At 42.2% G+C, this 19,886-nt stretch overlaps 1 protein-coding gene across 2 annotated transcripts in view; it reads left to right on the forward strand.

Annotated features, from left to right (window-relative positions):
• The window catches only part of FRMD6 (FERM domain containing 6), a 190,919-nt gene extending 177,041 nt beyond the window's left edge, over positions 1 to 13,878 (forward strand). For both annotated transcript variants that reach the window (XM_086937322.1, XM_086937323.1), the window contains exon 14: positions 10,064 to 13,878. In XM_086937322.1, the coding sequence (XP_086793448.1) occupies positions 10,064 to 10,348 (285 nt within the window). In that variant the 3' untranslated portion in view covers positions 10,349 to 13,878. The remainder of the gene's footprint in view (positions 1 to 10,063) is intronic.
• Positions 13,879 to 19,886: the final 6,008 nt, after the last annotated feature.

Here is a 19,886-nt window from a genome sequence, read left to right on the forward strand (position 1 = left end):
CCTCGGGCCAGTCCTTCCACAGGAGGGGGAATGGACGAGGACAAACAAGAAGTGGGGCCAGCAACCCTCTTCAAAGTGACTCCACACCACCAACCATGCCCACCCACACGACACCTCTAGGGGAGGGGCACAACAGAGTCAGCAAAATATGCTCACACGGACAAGAGATCAACAAATATATATCACCAGTAGGAGGCAGACTAAACACTTCTTCCAGGAATGGAAGAAAATAACAACGGACAGATGGATACTGAACATCATTTAGTTCGCATGCTGCATAGAACTGAAAAAGAAACCACCAAAACAGGAAACCAAAAAGAAAAACGCACTCAGCAAAAGAACTAGCGCTACTCACAGAGGAAGCTCAAGAAATCCTCCACAAAGAAGCCATAGAAACAGTACCATTCAAAGAAAGAAACAAGGGAGTGTACTCGAACTACTTCCTCGTACCAAAGGTGGACGAAACACTAAGACCCATCCTGGACCTACGATTCCTAAACCAATACATAAGAACACAAAAATTCAAGATGACATCTCTTCAAGAAGTCATTCCTCGGATGAGGGACGGAGACTTTATGTCCACCATAGACCTAAAGGACGCCTACCTGCACATTCCCATGAACAGACAGCACAAACATCTACTGAGATTTGCCATCGACAAAGCACACTACCAGTTCACCGCCTTGGCCTTCGGACAAAAATCCGCACTAAGGGTCTTCACCAAGTTCCTTGCTACCGTGGCAGCGCACCTAAGGAGGGAAGGGATCCATGTATACCCCTACCTCAACGACTGGCTCATAAAAGCAAGTTCCTACAAACAATGCAAGGTACATGCACAACGGGTCACAAAAACACTGACGGAACTGGGATTATCAATACACTGGGTGAAATCCTCAATGCTCAACCAGAGCAAGCAAAGATCTTCCTAGGTGCACAGATCAACACCATACAGAGCAACGTGTTCCCCAGCGACAAGAGAACACTTGCCCTGCTGAAGGAGACACGTCAGTACCAGAAGGCGCGAGCTCTGACAGTGAGGACAGCGAGCAAGGTCATGGGGATGATGGCGTCCTGCATATACCTAGTACCCAATATACGGCTACACATGAGACCATTCCAGGAATGGCTGCAACAACAATGGTCACAAGCTACACAGAGTTGGGAAGATCAAGTGGTGCTAACGCACGCAGTGCAAGAGGAGATAGCGTGGTGGAACAAGGAGAACATAACAGGGGAAGCCTTTGACACCAGGAAACCCAACAGTGACCATCATCAGAGACACATCCCAGAAGGGATGGGGAGCACACATGAACCAACTTAAGGTGCGGGGCCTGTGGACTCCAAAGGATGCGATCAGGCACATCAACTACCTGGAACTAAAGACCGTATTCCTCGCCCTAAAAACCTTCCAGAAACAACTGAACGGGCAAAGAGTGTTGATACAGATTGAAAACACCACAACGATGTTCTACATCAACAAACAGGGAGGAACACAATCAGTCGCACTATCCAACCTAGCGCAGGACATATGGAGATGGGCCATCCCTCTCAAAATAGACCTCCTAGCTATACACCTACCAGAGAAGAACAACATGGAGGCAGGCTGGCTCAGCAGACAGACATCGGCATCCCACGAGTGGGAGCTTAATGCACAAGAAACACAAAGTCTATTCAAGAAGTGGGGGACTCCGACAATAGACCTAATTGCAACATGCCAGAATGCAAAATGCCTATACTTCGCATCCAGGCAACCAGGGGAACAATCACAAGGGAATGCCCTATGGATAAGCTGGTCGAAAACATTTGCCTACGCTTTTACACCGATACCACTGATGCACAGAGTACTCAGCAAATGCAGAACCTGCAACATGATGCTGATTCTGGTGGCACCACAGTGGGCCAGGCAGTCGTGGTTCTCACAAATAGTAGAGATGGCCCAGGGACGCCTCACAAATTCGGGAAAAGAAAGGTATTACTCTCAATGCAAAATGGAGAGGTATGGCTCCTGAAGACATAGAGTTTGCACATCTGAAACTGCTGGAGAGCACACTGCGGGTGCTACGGGAGGCAAGATGACCTATCACATGGAGGTGCTATGTGGCAAAATGGAAAAGATTCACACAATGGTGTATCAAGGAAAAACTGCACAAGAAGATGACAAGATAATCAACTATGCTAAAATATTTAACGCACCTACTCAAATCAAACCTAAGTTCCACCTCGCTGTGGGTACACCTAGCAGCGATAGTAGCCTACACAAGAGGAGAGACAGGAAAGAGCTTCTTTACATCACAGGTAGTGAAAGATTCCTGGAAGGGGCTAAAAGGATAGCACCACCCAAAAGGATGCCACCACTGGCATGGAACCTTAATTTAGTCCTAACAGAGCTTTTGAAGGCACCTTTCGAACCTATTCATAAGGCATCACTACAAATGCTCACAATGAAGACAACCTTTCTAGAGGCAATCCCCTCGCTACGCAGGGTAAGCGAACTGCAAGCGCTAACGCTGCAAGAACCCTACATTCAAATACACAATGATAGGGTGGTAATGAGAACTGACCCACACTTAATGCCAAAGGTGGTGTCATGGTTTCACATGAACCAGACAATACAAATACCAAGCTTCTTTCAGAAACCATCCACAAGCGCAGAAAGGGCACTGCACACTCTGGATGCTAGAAGGGCAGTAATGCATTACATGGAAAGAACTAAAGAGCACAGGAAAACAAAACAGTTCTTTGTGTCCTTTGCAAGTAGTTTTCTGGGTAGACCAGTAACAAAGGCCACCATTGCACGATGGATCGCACAAACCATACAATTTTGCCACAAGCAGGTAGGTCAAGAACTGACAGAGGGGACACAAGCCCACTCTACCAGGAAAAAGGGAGCAGCAATAGCCTTCCTGGCTAACACACCCATTCAAGACATATGGCGGCAACATGGGCTTCTGTGCACACGTTCACTAAGCACTACTGCGTGGATATACAGATGAACAAAGAAGCACAAGTAGGACAGAAAGTGCTTCAACATATATGCAGCAACAAACGCTCAACTTCCACCCAGCCCCCACATATGTAACTGCTACAAAGTCTATGCACAGAATAGTAAATCCAGAAAGATTCACGCTGCAAAAAGAATAGTTTCTTACCTGTAGTTTTGCAGCTTGAAGATCTTTCTGGATTCACTAGCGAACCCACACATCTCCGCCAGAAACATGAGGCAGGAGAAGAAGGTGGAAATACAAGGAAAAAAACAACAGAAAAAAACAAACAGACACTTTAAGAGACAAAGTGGAAAATCATTTACCTTAAGGAAGAACTTGAAAACATTGCCAAGGATTCACAAACAGAACACAAAAACAAGAAAAAAAGAATCTGAGGATGGCGCCATAAGATGGGAGCTTCCGCAGGAAGCGTGCCAACGTCACAGGAAGTACACCAGAAGGTGGGACGTCAAAGCCCACATGGGCTACGGAAAAAAAAGAAAGAAAAGACTACGATTCCGGACCCAACCACTAGACCGCGGAGTAATGCACAGCATAGTGAATCCAGAAAGATCTTCAAGCTGCAAAACTACACCGACAGGTAGGAAACTATTTGTTCCTTTCTTTCATTGCCATTGTGCATTGAGCTGGACTTAGCCCCTACTTTTTCCTCGTCAGTTGACACGTTTTTTACTCAAAAACTATCTTTCCAGTGTGCAAGGGAATATTTCCCCTCCTAAAAAAACATGATTTAAACCACACCAGGTGTGTGTCTGATGTTTGGGGTCGAGCCACAACTCCCAAATTGTGTGAGGAGTGTGCTGTAATGCGCCCATAGGTGATCATGAGGCCAAGATGTAAGTTATCAAGCATCAGAGGAATTCTTGGAAGAGCTGCACCTGCTCAAAGGCAACGCCCGAGTCCCATTCCCACTCTTGGGGCTAGTCCTGCAACACGTCTTCATTCCAATCCAAGCCTATGAGTCTAACTCCAAAAATAAACACAAGATATCCACGCAGGCTGCATAACCTCACCACTCTTATGAGAAGTTTCAAGCATGTCAAGGTGCCCCATGGACTCGCCCGGGTACCCTTACTGAGGAGCTGATTCCAAGGGCGATTTCCGAGTATTGAGCTAAGCTTTTAAGCAGGCCATGATCAGCATCTTTGGCACCCTACCGGGTCCCTCTGGCATAGATCTGCCTCTAGTGGGGTTACTGCATGAAAGTCCACCCTCTGTACTGCTATGCTTCCTGAACCCACTTTGGGATCAGCTCCATCTCCACACCCGGCACCTCGATCTATGATGGTTCATGCTGCGTCAATGTTGGCACTGATACTCAAGGCAAATCTCTCTCTACCTTGGCCGAAGCTGAACTCAAGCTTACTCCTTAAGTGCCGACCCCACCTCATTTTGACTGGAATAGCGCCTTGCCTAAGAGCCGCCCTCCAGTGCTCCAACAAGTTTTTAGCTTGGACTCTGACCTGAGCCAACCAGCTTTTGGTGATGGTGGTAATGGTGGGGACGGATTCTCCCCACAATATGATGGTGACAATTTCTATATGGACCTACAAAAAGCCAGTGGACTGGACACCTCCCCTGATATGGGACTGATCTACCCCCCAGGCCTTCCATGGAAGAATCAATTATTCTGATTTGCATATGGCTGGGTATGAACTGGGGTGCCGAAGTGAGCTAAAGAACGATGATGGATTCGACCCAGATCTGTGAATGGAGGGAGTGTCTGAAAAGTATAAGCGCTCCGTCCACCATCTCCGTATGATTATAGTGCAGGGCAGAGAAGGGGAGTAGAGAGGAGCACTGGCCCCAGAAAATATGGACACATGTAAAGTGATGCTGCAAGGTCTGGCAGGTAACAGTTTACTCACACAACCAGGCACCTCCGGCTCACACGACAAAGGACGACATCGACAGAGCTTTACATACACACAGGAGCATGGACAAAGGAGCAGGAGCAAAATGCTTCCTCCCTTTCCTTAGCACTGCAGAGCAGGGCATCTGGCACTGGCTACTGAGTTCAAATGCAAGTTTTCAGTAGGGAAGAGAAGAGAAAAAGAATCAGTTTCCCCTTCTCTGACCCAGGCAATTCAGAGGACACAGATAATTAATACAGTCAAACATAGCGTTGTGGCACACTGTAGAGTATGATGGAGAGCCCAATCGCACGGCCAAATCTTATGCGGTATAAGGAAATTAGGGAATCATGTGCCAGAAGCGATTAACACAGTAAATGTACATGTATCACAGATGCACGGTGCAAAGTAATGCATTGCTGGGGAGCATCTGTGGTCTGGAACTGTGTGTAAAAGGAATTACTTTTCCCAGGTACTTTCCAGTACTTTGTTCTAATGTCTGTTAGCACTGGATGGATTAGTAATCAATAAATAAGAATTGCAAGAGATGGCCCGCTCTAATAAAGTAAAAGAAAGGAAGAGGTCATAACATTCAGGTTGAACGAAAAAAAGGCATAGTTAAGTGAATTAACCCTTTATGCAAATGTGAAATATGATGTTTTGTATGAGCTAGAACGATATGAATCAGTGAAGAAGAAAACAGTGGGACGACCCATCAAATGAAAAGTTCCAAGAATCCTGGGGCCAGTTGTACGACCGTTTATTTTTGCGGTGACAAACAGGAAACCGGCCAGTTTTCTACCGCAAAATAGGTCTGAGCAAGCCCTATTTTGCTAGTTGGTGATCTATTACTGACTTGCTCGCTATTACGAAGGGGCATGCCTTCATGATGGCGAGTCACACTTCTATGTATGATTGTTTTGCAACCGCAATTGCGTTCGCTAGACACTCACAGTTTACCCCCTACTTGAAGTAGGTGGTAAGCCACTCACAAACTGGAAGGGGTCCCCAGGGGACACCTTCCCCTTTGTGAGTGGCAGCGAAAATATTTTTTGAGAGCAGGAAGTGGTCGCATGGGCCACTGCCTACTCTTAAAAAAAATGAAACAAAAACGTTTCAGGTTTCTTTTTTAAATGCATCCCGTTTTCCTTTAAGGAAAACGGGCTGTATTTAACAAAATGGCTGCTCTACCCAGTAGATCTTTGGACATTTTCAGTACTGCCATGTGTAAGCATTTGCACGTGAGTAAATCTAGCAGATACTCATTTGTGCACTTGTAAATGCTTTGGAAAAGTAAATTTGCACGTTAAAAAGTATTTTATTCCCTTTTCTCCACATACATTTCCCCTATGGAGAAGCTCCTTGCACTAGAGCACACTTTTGAAGCTGTTGTCTTCCCAGTCATACACTGAATCTCTTCTGCAAACTCTGTGTCTCCCACCAGCACATTTCCCTCCACTATATAATTAGAAATTATACTGCTAAGATGTTTCTATCTTTTCTTTGCCCCCCTTCCTGCCTCATCTACCACTTAACCCCTTGCGTGCGGCGGGAATTCCCCGCCCATGCTGACTCCGCCTTGCGCGGGCGGAGTCATGACGGAACGGTTCCGTCATCAGCACAGCTCACCCGTAGCTGATGACGGAACCGCTCCGTCATCAGCATGCAAGGGGTTAATTACACCCCCCACTCCCTTTCATTCCTAATTGACTAATTAAATTTCAGATGATACAACAGTCCACCCTTTATTAATATCGCCATCACTATTAAATTGGGTTACTTGCCTTACATTAATTTCATATTTATTTCTTCATTTCAAACAATCCCACAAATTGTGTTCCTCAAGAAAGAACAAAAAGCAACTCTTTCTCTACTGCTAAGATCTTCCCTGGGTGGACATGCGGCTCTTTTTTATGGGCTTAGTTGTGCCTCGGTGTTTGCAGAAAAGTAGAAACAAATTCCAATTTTTTATTGTGAAACTTGTGATCCCCGCATCTGAGGTAATCACATAGCTCAGTGTCCCCAGGGCAATGATTGCACAATTCTAGTTATTAGAGCCAGCAGACTGCGATTATATCTCTTTATGCAAAAGAAAGCTTTAAGCCAATCAATCAATGCCAGATGTTTTGAGGAATGGAGCAAAACCGTGCCAAACTGGCCATGCTAGTCATAATTTATTATTATGACTTATACCACCGTGTCACATTGTAAAATTGGTAGATGGTGATTGACTGTTTTTCTTGGTCCAGTGGTTCATTTGTACCTATTCCAAGTGGCCTTTTTTAAAATTTTCAATAATAGTATACATAGCCTTCATTTCGAACTTTGTGTCAAATCCGTAGCTGTTTCCCCGATGCACTATTAAAATTAAGGAATAAGGGTGTGGACTTTTATCAGGATTTTTCCACACATAAATGCCAAATAAATAGAAGTAGTAAGATGTCTACTTCTTTCTTGTGCTTTTTGGCTTTACTGCATTTCAATTATGCTGTAATGCTGAATATGCAGCATGTACGAGGTATGGCTTCACATGCTTGTCACGTGCTTGGGTTTGCATACTCAGCAGATAGGTAATACATTAGTCACTGCATGCTTCGATGTATGGATGAGGCTCCAAGAAAACTAGTAGAGAGTGGTATAAAATAGCTTCCAGTTGGCATAAAAGAAAATGACTAATTACCTCTTTACAAGACTCTTACATCATGGACTTGATAGTATGAACACAAAGGCATCACCTTAGAAAAGGGAATTATTAAAAAAGCAAACAAGCATTGATGCATCGGAGAGGTTCTTACCCACTACATGCTAAACAAGAACCATGATTCTTGCCCTGTCGTAAACAGGACAGATATGAATCATGAATTGTCGCACTTTGCAGAATATAACTCATTTAATGAATCATGCCTGTAAAAGGGATGGGTGAAATAATACATTCCACGAGGTATATGACTGGAATAATGTTGCATAATAGGCACATTTTTCTAATAACTTTTAATATAGTGCAAGTAGACCACCCTCTCCGCACATGAATAGCAAGCACCTTGAAATGCTTTTTTTTATAGTGTATAAAAGCAATCCAAGACGTCTGCCCATGTATCTGCACACATGCATCTGCAGACCTCTGGAATGTTTTTTTTCCTGCGTATTACAAATGGAATTCCAAGATGGCTGCAACCGATTACCCATGCGTGCACCCACAAAATAATGATTCAGCTATGTATTTCCAGAGAAATTATACCTTTTTTGAGTTATGGTTTAGTAGAACTTCAAAGGGAAAGAAATCATATCGCCCTGTGTGGCAAGTCAGCACTAAATTGTCCAAATAAATTGTTTGCCTGTCTTATGCAAAAAGAACAATTGATGGACAGAATGCAGAACAAAGTCATATATTCACCGCAGTACAGAGATCTGTGCCTAATTCCATAGTTTTTTTGCTCACCATGCCGTTCCAGTTTGGCCCCAGCCATATGCAAATCAGTCTTGACCCTGCGCCCAATGGGAACAGTCCAGCCCGAACTGCCAGGCCAGGTCCTCCCTGGTCTGGAAACAAGCATCCTAGGACTGGTTTCAGGCTTTCAGCCCTCATCAGCCAGGATAGCTTGGCACCAGGGGCATGGAGAGCACGGGACGCACGTCTGGGCACACCCGTCCCGCTCGGGGTGACAAATGCAAAAAGAACAATTGATGGACAGAATGCAGAACAATATCATACATTCACCCGGGTACAGAGATCTGGGCCTAAATTTAATTCTATTGAGGATGCTTGTTTCCGGTGTAGGGAGGACCTGGCTTGGCAGTTCGGGCTGGACTGTTCCCACAAGGAACAGGGTCAAGACTGATTTGCATATGGCTGGGTCCAAACTTGGGTGGTGTGGTGAGCAAAAGAATGATGGATTTAACCCAGATCTTTTTGACTGGAGGTGAATGCTTGCGTTGTCCAGCTTTCTGTCCATCACTTGTTTCTTTTGCATATGTTGCCCTAAGTGGGAAGGGTATGCCCAGACGTGGGTTCCGTTCTCACTACATCACTGGATTCAAGCTAGCCTGGCTGATGAAGGGTGATGCCTTGAAACCAGTCCCAGGATGCTTATTTCCGGTCCAGGGAGGACCTGGCTTGGCAGTTCGGGCTGGGCTGTTCCCACAAAGAACAGGTTCAAGACTGATTTGCATAGGGCGGGGTTTAAACTGTGGTGGTGTGGTGAGCAAAAGAATGATGGATTTAACCCAGATCTTTGTGACTGGGGGTGAATGCTTGCGTTGTCCAGCATTCCGTCCATCAATTGTTTCTTTTGCATATGTCTTAATTGCATTGTCAGACGTTTTGGAGATTGTTCAAGGGGAGACCAATGTTAATGGGGGAAGCAGTTGCATTTTGCCGTTATTTTAGGATGAGTTTTTTCTCTTCTTTACAACAAACACTGAAGGACAGATGTTCACTAAATTATCAGAAAGATAAAACTTGTGACTGAAAAAAGCCTCTTTATTTCAGTTTGAATCTGTCAGTATTTTTGTACAAAATGTAAAGTGTAAAAATGCCTGCACAGTGCAGAAATGGTGAATTGTAATGTAATATCCTACTGTTAGCATAGCAGTTTTCAAACAGCTTTTTCAACATGGAGTTAAATCTGATTAGCTGCATATTTTTTTCAGTTTTTGAGCAAAAAACGTTGATTTGAGCAGCATCAGCCAAATACAAATGCTGTTTTCCGAGCAACCGTTATTATGTGAATTTCGTACTGGGTAGGTAACTTCAAAAACATCCTTCTACAGTAAAATGTAAGGAGCCTTGTGCATGTAATACCTACCCAGGTGAAAGTAGCCCCTGAGAACCCTGTAAATAGTACAATTCCTCAAAAGAAGACAAAAACATTGCTTGGACTGACAATCCATCAGTTCCATTTTGAGAATCAAAACCTATGATATTTAGGGTGGTAATAAGGCGTTCCCAAATACCTCTGTGGAAAAAACTCAGTCCTGAAATTGAAGTTGCTGGATCAAAAACGAATCCAAGAAACAACCAGTGTTAAGTGTGTCCAAAAATGGATAGAATGATAAATTGAATGCAGTTGTAAAAGCATGTTGTAAGAAAACCCCAAAGGATTGACCACACCTACGTTACAAATGGTATGTAAAGTTGTAGTAGGAAAAGGTAGAAAAAACTATGAAGTTCTCCACTTATGATTATTATTTTTATTCTCTCTGCAGCCCGCATGCCACAAACCAAAGACTTCAACTGATCGGCATAGCCTGAGCCTCGATGACATCCGACTCTACCAGAAGGACTTCTTGCAGATTGCAGGGCTGTGTCAGGACACAGCACAGAGCTACACTTTTGGCTGTGGCCATGACCTGCCTGACAGTGGTCTCTACTGCAATGGCTGTCTTGCTCAACAGTGCATTAAAATGCAAGAGCCGTTTTCAATCAAAAAGGCAAGCAAATATTTCTCCTTGGATCTCCCTAACGATGACGTGCCAGAGTTTGTTGTATGAGAAGTTCAAAGGTGAATCTGTAGTGGGCCTGCTGCACATCACCAACATTTGACACAAAGGCTTTCTTGGGTGCCAAAACTGTATTTTAGCATTGTGTTTCAATGAAAAAATTTAGAGCAGTCTCATGTCCTTTGACTCTTTGCACTTTGGATGTAGTTCCTCAGCTGAAAGATAAGTTGTCTTCGGGGTCATGGAAGATGTCAGAGAACTGTTGCTACTTAGATGAAAAGAAAGATACTTCAATATCTTGTGGATATTTTCATTTTCATTTTGAAAAAGCACAATTAAGTTTTTTTCCCAACATGTGTTTACTTGTCCGAAGTTTGCTTTTCTTTTAAAGGACACCAGAGAGTCTTCCAGCAGTCTTGCAAATTCTTTTTGGCTTCTGCAGTCTTTGGGCACCTGGGAAAAAGGATTTTTGTGTTCTTCTAGAAAGCCAAAGGAATGTAAATATTGTATGTGGGATGTTACAGTCAAGGCAGGAATTGGACAATAACATGAAAAAAACATTTGTTGTGCTTTGTGAAACAACCATAAGATATCAATTAATGGTCTGTGTTGTGATCCAAGTTCTTCCAAAATGTGTGTTTATCTAAGTGCTAATTGTCCACTTAAGCAGATTAGAATAGAAAATGAGTGGCTTCCAGTTAGTGTTCAATGGCAGATATGAATTGAATTGGAGTACTCAGTCCAGTTCCTGTTACAAAATAAAACATGGCACTAGGTTCCACTACATTGCTAGTTAAAGTAGAAGGAATACGGGCAAATGAAATGGGATCTGCTCTGTTTCCCTCGAGGAGGTGAGGATAGAACCTCATTGGCTTAGTAGTTTTTGGAACATTTAGTTACGCATCTAAATTTATTTGATCTGTATGTCCTTCACGATTCTTTATGAATGCTCTATCAGTCTGCCACCTCACAGCAGGTTAAGAGAGCACGCTGTGACATGGCATGCAATTAAATTAGATTTCAGTAAGCTTTCTTACAACAAGAGCAGTTTGTTCAATAACCGGAAAAACATAATAAAGCTATGTTTTTTGCTGCATTATCAACTGAAGCCATTAGCTGTACCGATGTTCCAGACATGATGTGTTTAACCAAAGTACCTTCAATATTGTAATCCTGCATCCTTCTCCATTTCTGACTTATTGCATATATTTGTACTATATTTTATTTCTAAACATATTATGACTCTCCTTTAAGTTTTCTCATACAGACAATCATTGTTTTTTCTCTGGCACTAATGTTACAAAACAACATATTTTCCTATAGGTGCAAGATACTGTACTGTTTGAAAGTTCATGTTTATTTAGTATGTCTTTCATCATGTTACAGTATAATATTGCATTAAGGGAAATTCAGATAACAGTTTGTGGAGTTGCATAATTACAGTATATTGTCCTTATATATACAAAATATTGTATATCTAATATTCTTTCCCCAAGTGTAGATTAAGAACTATTTCCAGTTGGAAGCCTTTTTTTACAATATGTATTTGTATTAACGGATTAGTATTGTATGATGGTAGTTTATCTTATTTTGATATATTAGCTTTTCTAACTGGATTTTTTTCTAAAAATAATATTCTTTATAATTAAGATATACAATCATATTTTTATACACAGTGAGTTTTTTTGGTAACAAAAAATGAAAGGTTTAGGTGTAATGGAACCTAATCAGTGTTATTGTAGTACAAGGAGATGCTATTATCAGGAGACTGGTGAATCCTAAATCTGTAGTGCAGCATTACTGCTGTCGACATTTTGTTTCTTCATTAAGTATCAATCTAAATTTACGTGTACAGATACATAGGGGCCACACTCTCTTTGTGTACATTATAAGATGTAATAATCACAATTATAACAGTAACCCTTCACGATCTGATACATTTAGAAAATATGTTTAGAGAATACCTGAAGACATAACATTTCATTTGTGTTTAGATGATTTCCGGATTTAGAGTTACAGGGGTATCTCTGAGATCGTGTCTAAAAATGTGCAGTAGTCACAATTATGTTCAAATTTTGAGTGCATAACCTTGAGCAAAATCAAAGTTGAGTCAAACCAATTGAGTAGTGTCCTTGAGTTTGTACATTGTTATTGTATTGACATTCTCCTTAAGTCAGTAAGCCGAAGCGTATTTGGGCTTCTAATTGAGGGGTTTTGTTATGCATCTTATATTATGTAGACAACGACAACCTGATTTTGTTCCTAACCTGTGCTTTATGTCCTTTGTTCTTCTTCTGTGCCTGCTCCTGCCTCTTAGTCGCTTCTCCCTTTCAGTTATCTACGCCTCAAATTATTATTTTATTTTTGGTGGGTCACTCTCTGCCTGCTTCCCTAGCTCTATTTGCTTGGTGTATCTTTTTCAGTGGTCCCTATTGACTGTTCACGTTTTATATTGGTTTCTCGGTTCCTGTCATGTGCATATGAAGTTTTCGCAGCCACCAGTTCCATGCCTTCACCCAGCTGTGCCTTTCCTCTCAGCTCCTTCCATTTTATCCTCTTTATCCTAGCCAATGGGGTGCTGGTTGTTAAAGGTGAAGCTTTCCACTGTTGTTGTCTCCTGGTCTGAAGCGGCTTCCATGTCTTCCCTACCTTCTGTCTTTTAAACTTTTTTACCTTCACCTTTGTGAATGTGGATGCCTCTTCTCACTTCTTTCTATTACTTGCTTTGAATGGCCCTTGCGGAGTACAATCTTTTTTCTGAGTGATACTCTTTTTAGTGTTTGCTACAGGTATCGTTATTAGTCGGCGCTTGCTAACTTTGTTTCATTGTTTATGGCACTCACAATTTGAATAGATAAGATTCTATGTTATTTCTTCATTCTTTTTTAGTGCATAACACATTTTTTTCCCAATAGCATTCTCCATAATTGTAGCAAAAGGAAACGTTGCCAGATCGGCGGTCTATCATTTTATGAATGATAAAGTTAACTCCATTGGTGCATGGTATTTATTTGTTAAACTCAAGGGAAAATATGTAATGGGTGCTTAATTTTTTTTTAAGCATTGCTTAATGCAATCTAAAGCAAGATGGTACTGATATACTTAATGCATTTATGATTGCTCGTGTTTTCTTGCGTATAACTGTTTTTGTTAACTGACTTTATAATTGGATTCATAAGTATCTTTATATGTCAACCTCTGCCCTTTAGGGAGAAGAACATTGCTTTGTTAAAGAAAGTGTACAACGTTTGCAAAAGTTAACATTTGTAATGAGGCTTGATGTCTCATGAAAAGGCTGAACATTGAAAAGTAATGCCAGTATTTATTATACATCTGTTGCAAGTATATCATTGGTCATTGAAGCACAGAGGTGTCACCTGCATCTGTTAAGTTTGAGAAAATGAGCGTCAAGCCCACACAAACTGTAAATGTTCCTTTCTGTGAAAGGATCGCAACAGGACGATATGAAAGAAAGTATACAACGTAAGAAAACTATTTTGTAACAGTGGATTGTCTGTGCCTTTAATGGTACAGCTAGTTCTTACATTAAAGTAACAATTGTTTCAGTTGTGTCTATTCTCTTTGTGTGTGTCTGTCTACATATAGGGCTTTCATAGACTGTTTGTGCTAATTATTTCATAACAAACTGGTTTCAGTGCGCAGTTTGGTGCTATGTTACTCCTCTCTTTAGAGTCACCACAAAAACCTATTTGGTACAACACGTCCATCTTTGTGCAAGACACCCTAACGAGTTGCAGAAGCTGGAAACATGTGCGATGTTACGTAACCTTCCCTCAGTGGACCACTGTCCCAAAACTGGTTCACTTTGACGGCTGCATCTAAGAAACAAGCATTGGCAAAGGCAATAGACACCTGTGCGATAGCTATTGGCTTTGCCAAGGTCTTTTAGCCATGTTGTACAGCAGCATGGCTGATTTTCAGCATGGCTAAAAGTTAATGGTAAAGCAAAGAGGAGAGTAGAGTAGAGTGGTATAGTGTGGTGTGGTGTAGAGTGACAGGGAGTGGAGTAGCGTAGAGTAGACTGGCGTACAGTGCTGTGAAGTGGCTCAGAGTAGAGTGGCACAGATTAAAGTGGTGTGGAATGGAATTGTGTAGAGTGGAGGGGTACAGAGCAAATAGCATAGAGTGGTGCAGAGAGGAATAGAGTGCCGTGGAGTAGCATGGAGTGCCATAGACTGGCATTGTCAGGACCGAGAATAGTGTATAGTCAAATTGATGTGGAGTAGAGTGAAATTGAGTGGCATAGAATAGAGTGGCATGGAATGGAGTGAAGTGGCGTAGAGTGAAGAGACAGAGTTGCGTGGCATAAAGTGGAATTGTGTGGAGTGCCATAGAATGGCGTAGAGTGGATTGGCATAGAGTAGAGTAGCGTGGATTGGAGTGGTGTAGAGTGGAGCATCATAGAGTAGTACAGTTGTGGGTGCAAGTAACTAAAGCATCAATAAAGACAGCAGATAGGGTGAAAGCAACATTGATAGGCAGCCAAATGCCCGTATTAAAACTAGGAATGGATATTCTATGTCCTGGAAAAATACTGAAAGGCTTATTAAAACAATTGTGCATTGCAAAATGACAAGGAAGAATGAAGACAAGAAAGAACACATACCTGGTCCATGCTCCAGGGAGGAGCTAACGCAAGAAAGGGAGGAAAGCCTAGGGGAGCTAAGCAATTGAATGATTGCAAATGGGAGTGACAACAAAAACTTCCAGCTGTGTGAAAGGCCCCTGAATTGTGAACAATACGTCTTTCAGCATTGCACATGCGATTTTTAGGCGAGACCTAAAGATGCACCAGTTTCAACATACAGTTCCTATACAACACAACTACACTTTCTTTCCAGCACCCACCAACTGCTTTCCTGGTTTCTTACATAATTCATAAATCCTGTATGCCTTGGGAGGCTAATCAGATATGGGCTGATCCAGATAAGTTGTGCACACAATACCACACCCAACATGCTTCATTCACAACACCCAATGTTCCCCACATAAGTATTGGCAATATCTGCTTGGAGGCACAATTGATAACAAGCTACCTGAACCACCCAGACTTGATGTACGTGATACATTTGTTGACCGAGATATTGGGGTGTACAAATATTGAATCAGGTGCCTGGTTTGCATAATATGGTGAAGCAAAATCCCCCTGCTCGAGGCAAAGGACCTGCTACATGTGTGCTTGTAAAAATCCAAGCAAAGAACAGTAACTCTACACTTCAAACCCTGGAAGTCCAAGCAACAAGGAGAAACATACTTAAAGTGGTTTTATTTCCCCCTCTGTGATTAAACTTCGACTTTTCAAGTGTTCGTAATCCTTCCATATCAATGAAACTTTATTTTATGGATCACCATTTAATTTTCCAAGATTGGATGGTTTGCATTGTGATCATATGCTATTTCTTTTGAGGGGGAAAAAACCTAATTGTTAGGGATGCATTTGTCTGGTATATAATGTCATCTGTCATCATCGGAAGGAAATGTTTCAAACAAGACATTGCATGGTACAAAATGTGCTCTTCCAAGCACTCATAAAAAGTCAATATTTAATTGGAGAAAAATCCTCCAGTAGTCGTAGTTCCATTCGACAGCGTCCAAAGTTTATTATTCCAATGAAATCAAAATTCCAAATTCTCAAAGAGATACACAGCCAACACGTGTTTCGTCTAGCCGGTACAGGGCATTAGACTTCTTCAGGGCTTGTTTAATCTCAAGGGACAATGTTCCTTCACATTGCATATACACGATAAGCCAAAATGTCCCTGAGGATGTGCAGTTGTAACACAAAAGGTCTGTGGGAAGAACTGGGCATCTGTTAGTTATCCAGCTCAACTAAAAATCAAAGACAAAAAGTGTCAAAACAGAAAGGCTCAGTCTGTCCTTTTGTTAATGATAGTAACATGATTCTGTTTAAAGAGGAAAGTGTACCTTTCCAAAACCCTACTTGTGTTAGTGTATGCTCTAGATTTCCGAAAGGCCATATACAGAAGAAATTAGCAAGTGTTCACTTCATTTTACTTTACAGATTTCTGCCTTCATACACCCTGACATGACTATACTTTCCATGAAACTGAATAAAGTCATATGGGTTGCTATCTTTCTTTTTCTGTGAGGTAAGAAATAATTGGAGGAAGAAAGCAAGTGTCCGTCCCATGAGTCCATAGGACGACTAACCTTCTCAAGTGTGCAGTACTAGACTATGCCTCGGTGGTTGATTTTGAGAATATCAAGCATAAAAGTATGAAATAACAAAATATCCTGACCAAAATATTGACAAAACACAGTGAATGTAAGTATACATAGATACATTTACTATTCCTAACTTTTAAAACTTGATATTCTGGTGGAAACTGTCCCTTGGCTCATTGCTAGGAGTTCCTTCACCTGCTACGTGTAGGTGTGCAATTTTATGTCATGTTCAATCCTGTGGATACTGTGTCACTGATGCTTATTTCCCATATAAACCCACTTTTAGTCAACTGCTACAATTTTTAATATTGATAATAAATCCGAAAAGGATTTAAACATTTTTAATACACGCTTTACCGAAGGGATATCTGGGCAGGCAGGGGCATAACACAGGCCCCCGCGGTGCGTGGGGGCCTCTAGCTCTAAGGGGCCCCCTCGGCACTGCACTCTGGCCAGAGAGCTCCTGATTGAGCCTGGAGGGAGCCCCTCTAAGTACTGTGCAGGGAGGCCCCCTCACTTTTCGTTACCCCAGTGCAGGGTAGTTAAAACTTTTGTAAAAAAAAAAAGTCCTCTTTCTTGACAAAAAGAATGCCAAGTTACTTGGCTTCACCCTGGACATCACCATCACCCTCAAGAAACACATTGCCAAAAAAAACGACGGCCTGGTACCAGGTATCTCTTCTAAAGAAAGTGGTATTGTTTCTTCCAGACAGTTACTACACAACTCCTGTTCAAACCCTCGTGCTCTTGCATCTGTACTGTGGTAATAGCCCTGCTTCATAGCCTTCAAGACTCCACACTGACCTATATGTTGCAACACATTACATCCAGGGCCTTAAGGAATATGATCACATCATCCCCATCCTGATGGAACTCCATTGGCTCTCTGTGCTGGCCCGCACCATCTTCAAAACCAGCTATCTCATTTACAAAGCCATAATGACCTCACCCCCACTTAGCTTTCAGACACTCACTTCTCACAAGACAGACTAATGGGCAGCACGAGAGGGCGCATTGCATACTCTGGACCAAGACATAAGCAGCTTCACAGTAATTATTTGTATTTAAGTGTGGCAAAAGGCCTGTTGAAGATATTACAGCTTATACAAAATTAGGCTGCTAGATTAGTGGTAAGTGCACAAAAAGTTTTCAAGTGTCTCTTACTGAGCCAAAACTTAACTGAGTTTTGAATCGAATTGTTTTCAGAATTCTTTGTTCAGTTGAGAGATTTCTTTTTGGTACTGCACCCAAAGTGCCTGTAGTGCATCTCTACAGATATACTCATTTAAGACAGTTGAGGTCATCAAATGGTTATTTCTTCAATGCGATGCATTTTATAAAGGTCAGATTGCACAGTAGAGCCTTCTCAATTACTCAAAACTCATGGTTGTCTTCTAGTTTTTAGGTCGAGCCTAGAGGCAGCGCGCATGCGCTGCTCTGCAAGGCATTTCTTAATTCCTCTGTGGCATGAAACACAGCTACCACTTTTTGATTGGTTGATTGGCGTGCCTTTATTTCGTTGTTTTGGTTGATGCACAGGATACATTTGTCCAGCCTTGTGGCCGTTTTGTCCCAGCCCTAGCGATTGCCCCTCATACATGGATCCTTTCAGTTTGGGTCATGTGTTTGGTTTACTGCACTACTTTTTTGGGGAGTTTCAAGTGGGCCAACACAGCCTCACACATACGCAGCACTTCATTTTTAAGAATACTTGTGTATGAGCACGTCGCCCGCTTAGCAGGCTTGCTTTTTTCCAACCAATAGGCTGTCAATACCAGACGAGTCTCCAGTTTACACCAAGCATTGTGTGAGGCTTTCTCGGCCACGTACTGCTGCTGTATGAAAGTTAAACATTAAAAAAAACACAAAGCACGGCACCTGTCCGTGAAGCTGCGTTTTCCAACCAATAGCCTGTGTACACAAGCTTTCTTTTGTTGCACTATGCCCGCTTCACAGACAGGTGCCGCGCTTCAAGTTAATTTTTTTTATGTGGCAGAGACCGTCAAACATACGCCACACTTCATCTTTAACAATGTTTGTTCTTGTCTGGAATTTTTCAGTGCCAACAATAGGGAGGGCCCCGGCGGGGTTATCCCCCCTCTTATTAAAATTCACATTGGCGCCTGCTCCGGACCGCAGGTTTTCCTCAATGCCCTGCACTTCTTGCATCTGTGCAGCTCTCAGTGCCCGACGTCAATCATTTGAAGGCCTCGCCGTCTCTGGCCTCAAAGGCATGTTCCAGGTAATGACAGAAGGTTCGGGTTTTATTAAAGACAGTAAGCTGCGTATTAAATCAGCCGAGGTAAGTGACATGATGAATGTTTAAGATTTGAAGGGTAACCCTGTTAATTTTATTTGGTTTTGAAATTAGAAATAGACAATGCCAAGCTGCGGGGATGATGCAACAACAGGCAGATGAGTGCTTAAAGGCATAACAAATGCAAATTGGATAATATTTTTTAGCTAGTACTTGCAGCTGGGGTTGTTAGGTCATACCATGCAAGACACCATGGGCATATTACCAAGCCCCTATCGCCACCAAAACGTCACTTTTGTGACTCAATTACTTACCAGCAGTCTTGATGACACTCAATGTGTTCAGGGCGATGTGAGGAAGAGAACCATACACCCAAGCACTCAAAAACAAGCATAAGCAATGCTATAGGTCTCGTATTAGTGAAAGCTTGAGCTCTTAGTGTTGCATTATTATTAGCAACACCAATAGCTCAAACTTTCAGTAAGGCAAGACCTTTTGCACTGCAAATGCTTGTTACAATTTTTGTAGCCTCCATTTTAGATTCAACTCCTTGAGCTGGCATCTCCTTCTCGTGGTGTCCTTTGTCACACTTTCTGTTGCTGCATGAATGTGCTGTATGTGCATTATTGATAGACACTGATGCCCTGTAGACTATACAGTTAGTTCCAGGGTCGTTCATGAAGAACACAATGCCTGTTGTTTTCTCTTTTCATCTGTGCTCGTTAAAAGACACTTCATTTTAGGTAAACAAAACCAAATGAACTGCTTTGCGTCTCTGCCACAGTTGATAAGAACATTATTTTATGATATAAACAGTTTCAGTTCTAGAGCTCTTTGAGAGCAGCATTTCTATGCTGGGATTATCACGGAACTGCTGCAAACTGTGACTGGGATGCAGCACTGCTGACTCTGACCTCCATCCTGCTAAGGAAGATGACATGTGCAGTTTGACCAGCTTCCTGACATCTAGGACCATGGTTAGGCTATCCCAACTGATTTGACAGAGGGTATTCCCGCTATGCTATCTTTAGTATAGTATTAGATACACATAGGAGTGAGTAGGCAAACATTAGCAACAATGAACATTGTTGAATTGTTCATTTTGTTAACTATTCTAGTAATGCT

This window comes from Lissotriton vulgaris, chromosome 9 (genome assembly GCF_964263255.1).
Source record: "Lissotriton vulgaris chromosome 9, aLisVul1.2, whole genome shotgun sequence".
Lineage (NCBI taxonomy): Eukaryota > Metazoa > Chordata > Amphibia > Caudata > Salamandridae > Lissotriton > Lissotriton vulgaris.